Genomic DNA, 7,735 nt, shown 5'->3' on the forward strand with positions numbered 1-7,735 from the left:
CCTAGCCAGTCTACTTTGTGCTGTGCTGGTGTGTTCTGCTCTGATGAGATATCTTCAGTGTTTCAGCTCAGCCTGGAAGATGCAATGTTCAGTCTTCAGTGGAAAGGGAAAGTGTGCTCCCAGAGCCAGAGGGGAGACTGTTTATTTGGATAGGAGTCTCCACCATTGGTCCTTCCTCATGTGGATGAGGACTCCAAATCCTCACAGTTTGAGTGGCCTGAAGGCACTGTTCTGGTTGGTTAGAAAAGAGCTGCCCTGGTTTGTGTATCCCTACAGTGGAGCTATGTAGCTCCGAATGGATGCAGATAGCCTCAGTCCTATTGGTTGAAAGAGAATCCCAGGAATTCCTTTTTGTAAGAGCTGGCTAGATGGCATAGACACAGTGCAGGCTTTTCTCTGAAGCGCATTTTGCCCGAGAGGCCCCTGTGTAGAAATGGCTGTTAGACTGTTTTTAAAAATTTGAGCCCAGTTAGCCATCAGGAGCCCTTAGTAGGTATCTTCTTTCTCAGATTTCATACTAGAGAACTAATTGAAGAGGACTTTCTGTCTGCATATTGTGCTCCAGTCTGTGTTCTAACTCCTTCCACCTTCAAATGACCAGTTTTGAGTAATACATGCTCATTCTGTTAGAGTGTGTGTTTATATAAAAATAAGCCAGTCTAACGTCTATTTTTCATAATTGTGTTTGTTATTGTCAAGAGTGGTCAGGCTCCACATGTTTGATGTTTGACTTCTGAAAATTAAAGCCTGAGCCCTCCCTTTCCCGATAGTCTTAATCTGGACAGGCTGATAGGGAAGCCTGGGGGTCTCTGCACTGTGAGCTGCTGCTTGCTGGGTGCTGCCTTGTGCTGTATTGTTGTCTCTACCACTTGCAAGCCAGGCATGTGCTCTGAATAGGAATTGAACCAGAGACCTTTTGGTTTGCAGGTTGGGCACTCAGTCCACTGAGCCATACCAGCCAGGGCTGAGAAGGTCTCTTCTTAATAAAAAAAACCGGTATTTCAGGAAGAAAGAAAAGACAGGGAAGGTAAGTCAGTAGGTGGGGAAATGCTAGAGGGCTCATCAGGAACCCTAAGTAACTCTGCTGCTCCTACATCTGTTGCAGCAAAATGCTGACCCTCTGGGTTACAGTGGACAGCGCCATTGTTTCAGTTTGGCACAGCAAAGGGATTAGTTCAAACCCTTCCTAAGCTCAGGTACTTAAACTCTATATAGCAACCTTTAGTCATAGTGTAACTGCATGTAGGTCTGGCTGCCTGCTGCTTCATAAACCAATACTTGAGAGGTAGGTGCTGATGTACAGGAAAGTGGTTATGACAGGTGCTGGCAACTTGGAAGATGGGGATTCTCACCTCAAAGCCCATGTTAGTGTCTCAGTGCAGACAGATGTTTAGATAAGGGGGGAGAGGGACAAGGGGAACAAAGAGATCAGGGGGAGAGGCTGTGGATGTGTTGGCAGTGTCCTTAGTGGTCCTGATATGGATTTTTAATGGAAGCATCCTGGAACTGGTCAGTGCCAGCCAACTCCCTGTAGTTGGGTGACCTGTATCACCCAAAGTCATGGTCAAGGCTTTTTCTTGTACAAACAGGAACTGAAACTGCTGGAGCTTGCAATATGCTTACAAAGAAACTGTCAGTATATGACTTCCTTTTATCAGTTAGTACATCTTATTCCAATTCTGTTTCATGGTAAGTCAGTGTAGTATAAAGTTTTTATTCCCTGTTATAATAGAGGAGACCTCTAACCCTGTTGTCGGATTTGGGGCTCTTTAAAGGAGCATCTTAAGTTGTCCGTAAGCTTCTGATTAAGAAATTGACCTAGACTCCACACTATATGCCATCAGAGCTGCAGTTATAACATATAGTGGTCCCTCTTCACAAGAGGCTCTCATAAGCACTGAGCATGTGACCCCTACTGAGCTACCTCTAAATGTCTCTGGTCCTGGAAACAGAACCCACTGACTCAGCAGGGCTACTGACACTGACTCGTGACATGGTGGTGCCCAGCCTTTGCTTTCTGACTATGACACCTGCATGAGTGAAACTCATTCATACTTCAGTCCCTTGAATGAAGCTCGGGTATTGAAGGAGGTCGCCCCTGTCCCAGACTTCGGTTCTTTGGACTGTTTCTTGGGATCCACTGAACGCACAGCACTGGAGAGTGCATAGTCTTTCAGGAGGACAGTACACATTTGTACTTGATCAAGCTCAGTGGAGAGTTGCTGGTATTCATCCCTTAGTGGGAACATTTCTGATATAGAACAGAACCCAAGGGTCACCACAGCTAACCAAGTGTCTGGAAGTCATCTTACTATTGGCCCACAGTTGGCCCCATTACCATATGTTCATAGACTCTAGGACGATTGTCTAAGAGTTACCTTTTTGTGGTAAAAGAACTCTGGGAATGTATTGCGTTAGTTACTGAAAATAAAAATCCAGGTAACACTTGTCTGTATATTACTAAGTCTAGTATACCAGGACTCACCAGAGAACTACTGATCTGCATTGGAGTTTCAGAATCTACTGATAGTAACCATGGCACTTCTGAGAATACACAGTGCCACACTCCCCAACAAGGGCATTCCTTGGGAGTTTCACCTCCCTTGCTGGTCTCAGGCTGTAGAGCACCCTGCTGACTCACTGAAATAAGTTCAAATCAGTTTAATGATACATGGCTTCTTTTATCCATCAGGCAGTCATCAGAGGTGAATTGTAATGAGTCTGCATCTTTTTTTAGTGTTTGGTGGATGTCACTTCTGTAAAAGCTGTTTTTGGTTTATGGAATTATTGATCAGAGAGTACAGAGTTCCCACACCTCCCCTGTGCATCCATAGAGTTTGCACTATTTTTTCCATGTTGAGTTACTGTGGTATATTTGTTAGAATTGCTGAGCCAATCTTGATGCATTAAAGTGTATACTTTGCCCTGGCTAGTGTGGCTCAGTGGATTGAGTGCGGCCCACGAACCAAAGGGTCGCCGGTTTCATTCCCAGTCAGGGCACATGCCTGGGTTGCAGACCAGGTCCCCAGTGGGGTTCTCACAAGAGGCAACCACACATTGATGTTTCTCTCCCTCTCTTTCCCTCTGTGTACCTGCAGCTTTGGTAGAAGAGGCCCGTGCAGCTTTGGGGTGCTCCCTTTGTCCAGATGGCCTGGAAAGCAGAGACTTTGACTGGAAAAGAGTTCCAGTCAAAGAGTTTGGTACAAAGAACTCTTGCCAGTGGAAGGTGTGGCATGACTTTGGATTAATTGGAGATCCTGCCTGGATGGTCAACACAGCTGACATACCAGCGGCCTGGAAAAATGGACATGTGCTCTTTTCCTGATTTAAGGTACCCGGAGTTAGGACACAGGGAGAAGGGAGCGCTGTGTGTGTGTGTGTAGGTGTAGGTGTGTACCCTAAAGGACTTTGATATTTTAATGGAGGTGTTAGGCCTGAATAGCATTAAATAAACATTTCGTTTCCTTTTCACAAATCTCTAGCATTGAGAGATGTCTTTCCAATTCGTTGCGGACAGACGAGCCCAGTAGGTGTTAGTATACCATCCTTGGGAGGGGCCCCTGTTGTTCTGTAGCAGTTTTTGGCATCTCTCTGTGAGCCAAGTATTGCGTCCCACTGCGTTGGACCTCTGTTTGGTAACAGTTGCAGAATGGAGGTAAAGAGAAGACTATGCAAAGTGAAGTAACGATAAATATATAGGGAACTAAGAGTAAAGGGAAGGAAGTGGGGACTCAAGTCAATGATTTGGAGCAGAAGGAAGAAATAAACTTTCAATTAGAACAAAATGAAAAAACAAAAACTCCGAAAAGTGAGATGAGGCTTTGGAACCTCCAGGACAACTTTAAATGTTCCAGCATCCAGATCATAGGGGTGCCAGAAGAACAAAGAGGAAAAACAAGAAATTGAAAACATTTTTGAAAAAATAATGAAGGAGGACTTTCTCAGTCTGGCAAAGGAAATAGACTTCCATGAAGTCCAGGAAGCTCAGAGAGTACCAAAGTAGTTGGACCCAAGGAAGCACACACCAAGGCACATCAGAATTACATTACCAAAGATTATAGATAAGGAGAGAATCTTCAAACCAGCAAGAGAAAAGGAGATATTTACCTACACAGGAGTTGCCATCAGAATGTCAGCTGATTTTTCAAGAGAAAACTTACAGGCAAGAAGGTGCTGGAAAGAAGTATTCCAAGCCATGAAAGGCAAAGACATATATCTAAGATTGCTCTATCTAGAAAAGCTTTCATTCAGAATGGAAGGGCAGTTAAAGAGCTTCTCACACAAGGTCAAGTTCACGGAATTCATCATCACCAAGCCCTTGTTATATGAAATGTTAAAGGAACTTACCTAAGAAAAAGAAGATCAAAAATACTAACAATGAAATGAATACAAAGCCATAACTATCAAAGCCTGAACCTAAAAACAAAAACTAAGCAAACTAGAATAGAAACAGAATCACAGAAATGAAAGTCACATAAAGGGTTATCTGGGGGGAGGAGTGGGAAAATGCAGGGGAAAGATACAGGGAATAACTGTAATTTGTTGATACAAAATAGATACGGTGGGGGGAGGTTAAGAATAGTATAGAAAATAGAGAAGCCAGAGAACTTATATGTACGAACCATGGACATGAACTAATGGGGGTGAATGATCGTGGGAAGGCGTGTGCAGGGCAGAGAGGAATAAAGAGGGTGAAGAAATGGGACAACTGTAATAGCATGAGCAATAAAATACACTTTATAAAAAAGAAAAATTACATTAATCCCTTCACCTTTCTGGGATAACTTGTTATAAAGGAGTAGGAAACTGAATACAATCAGAGCAAACTGAACTGAGGGCAATTATAATAATCTGCTACTTCATACTTTTAGCTTTTGTACTGATGTTGGAGGACAACGTTCACAATCATGCTTTTATTATAATGTATTTCAGATAATTGCATAAAAGTGAGCTCACTGAGGTTTCCTTCCAGGTGATCAGGACAGGATTTCAATGTGCATGTTTGTGCAGGAAAAGTGATGACTCTTTTTCACAGGACTGGGTAAGATTTTTAACTCCTGCGTGAGTCATCCTTTAATCATAATGACTAAAGACATTCCTACACATAAATGAGATACATATTGTAAGATATGCATATTGGTCACTCACTGTCCCTTTGGTAGATTTGGAAACATTTGGAAAAAGAAAGACATTTTATATAGAGCACTAGAAGGGGTCCAATTTATAGGGAGCACATTGAAAGTTTTCAAGCAGAAATAGAAAAATAATTCAGCACACAACACTCCATGTAATTCTTCACCCTTCAAAAATGGACATTATATTCCACACTTCACTGAATAGATGTGCAACGTGAAAAATATTTTGTATAATAATAAATTGTCTGGCACTTTTTCCTTCATTGTACATATGGTCATCTGTTACATATTAGATCAGTCTATTTATTAAAATGTATATTTCTTAGTAGACTCTACTTGGAAACATGGATTTGATGGTCAGTTTCTGCCAGAGGCTACATAGGTATGTAGACACACAGCTGAATAACACAATGAAGTATATAAAACCAGGAGACCAGCTATAAAACCTACCAGCATGTCCAAGTCTACATTAGCAAGAAGCACAGTAATGTAGTGCTATGGAAAATAATGATGATCATGTAAGTAAAAACTGTGGTCTCAGATGCTCATCTACAACAAAATTATACACATGACCTCAGTATCCAAGTGTACTTTAGTCCAAAAGAGTAGTATAATACAGGACTACTCTTTCAGTAAAACAACAGAAACAGTAATTGGAATGATAAGTGTCATAAGAGAATAACTATGCTAATGTAATTCATCTGAACCCATGAGATACATGAGAATTTCTAATTACATATGGTCCAAAGATTGTATTAACTTGTGTCAGTAATTCTTGCTGTGAAGCTTTGAACATTCAGGGGAAATTCTTCAGCCACATACAGTTGGCCATTGAAAAGCCTACCTGCCAAGGAATCTTTCCAGGGCCCTCTTTATGTCCTTGTTCCTGAGACTGTAGATGAAGGGGTTCAGCATGGGTGTGACCACAGTGTACATCACTGAGATGACTGCACTGGACTGTGAGCTGTGGGTACCAGCAGAACCAAGATACACACCTAGGCTTGTACCATAAAACAAGGAGACAACTGAGAGGTGAGATGCACAGGTGGAAAATGCTTTATACTTCCCCTGAGCTGATGAGATTGCACATATGGAGAACACTATCTTAGAGTAAGAATATAGGATCCCAGCCAGGGGACCACCACCCAACAGCCCAGCTGAAAAGTACATCACAATGTCATTAGGAAAGGTGTCAGAACAGGCAAGTTGGACCACCTCTTTGAGTTCACAAAAAAAGTGGGGGATTTTCAAGTCTGAGCAGAAGGGCAGCTGCAACACCATTAAGCTTTCTAACAAGGAATGCAGAATACTAATGATCCAGGACAGCAAAACCAGCAGCCCACAGAGGCAGGGGTTCATGATGACTGTGTAGTGCAGGGGGTGACAGATGGCCACATACCTGTCATAGGCCATGACAGTAAGGATGAATTCATCCACCACTGCAAAGTGTATAGAAAAATACATCTGGGTGATGCAGACTGCATAGGTGATAACTTTGCTCTGTGTCTGGATGTTCACCAGCATCTTTGGGATGGTGGTGGAGGTGAAGCAGATGTCTACCAAGGACAAGTTGGAGAGGAAGAAGTACATGGGTGTGTGGAGGTGGGAGTCTGAGCTGACAGCCAGCATGATGAGCAGGTTTCCCAGCACAGTGATCAGGTACATGGAGAGAAAGATCCCAAATAGGACAGGCTGCAATTCTGGTTCCTCTGATAGTCCCAGGAGATAAAATTGTGGAATATGTGTACCATTGCCTGGTTCCATATGGTGCAGGTGACTACCAAAAAATAGAAAAAATTGAATAACTAATTTTCCATCAGTGACAGAATAAATGCTGCATTTCTACTTTAGAATCTAAAATATCATTTCCGTATTTGGTATAGTATCTGGCTCCCATTAAGGCATGACTACTGTCATTGCTCATTAAAATTCCCTTTTCTACCATCAACTAATTCTTCAAATACCACATATATTTGCTTTTATATTGGGTATATTGTTCATGCATTTCAGGAATATACTCATATATTGACTTTACACCATGTTCCAGGTACTGTTCAGAGCATGGGATGATGAAAAACAAAAGTCTCCAGAAACTAATGATGGTCAAAGAATATAATCAAATAACAAAAATAACATAACATATCTAATAGTTCAGATGCTATATACAAAAGTAAATCACGTTAAATAAAAAGACTGGACAAAGGATGGTTCTTATTTTTTTTATTTTTATTGCAATTTTCCTATAACCATTTAACCTCTTGATACTCCCTAGTCTTCCACAATCACACACTGTAGTTCATGTCCATGAGTCCTTTTTCTTTTTCTAAATCCACCACCCTCTAACCTCCCACTTAATAGCTGTCATCCTGTGGTTTATTTATAAATATGTCTTTATTTTACTTGTTAGATCATTTTGTTCATCATATTCCAAATGTAAGTGAAACCCATATGACATTTGTCTTTTTCTGACAGGCTTACTTCACTTACTGTGAAGTTCTCCGAGGCTATCCATGCTGAGGGTCTTTTTCATAAAGTTTAGCCAAGGCTTGCCAACAGGCACCTCAAAGAAGACTAAGCAGGAGGCTTAAGGGGGAGAAAGT

The 7,735-nt window shown here is 41.7% G+C and overlaps 1 protein-coding gene across 1 annotated transcript; it reads right to left on the reverse strand.

Annotated features, from left to right (window-relative positions):
• Nucleotides 1-5,975: 5,975 nt before the first annotated feature.
• On the reverse strand, nt 5,976-6,899 carry LOC118986906 (olfactory receptor 7A10-like). The gene has a single exon (XM_037045956.1). It carries the CDS (start codon nt 6,897-6,899, stop codon nt 5,976-5,978), a length of 924 nt encoding a protein of 307 aa, XP_036901851.1.
• Nucleotides 6,900-7,735: the final 836 nt, after the last annotated feature.

Source organism: Sturnira hondurensis, unplaced genomic scaffold (genome assembly GCF_014824575.4).
Source record: "Sturnira hondurensis isolate 20B ecotype Veracruz unplaced genomic scaffold, ASM1482457v3 Scaffold0004703, whole genome shotgun sequence".
Taxonomy (NCBI): domain Eukaryota; kingdom Metazoa; phylum Chordata; class Mammalia; order Chiroptera; family Phyllostomidae; genus Sturnira; species Sturnira hondurensis.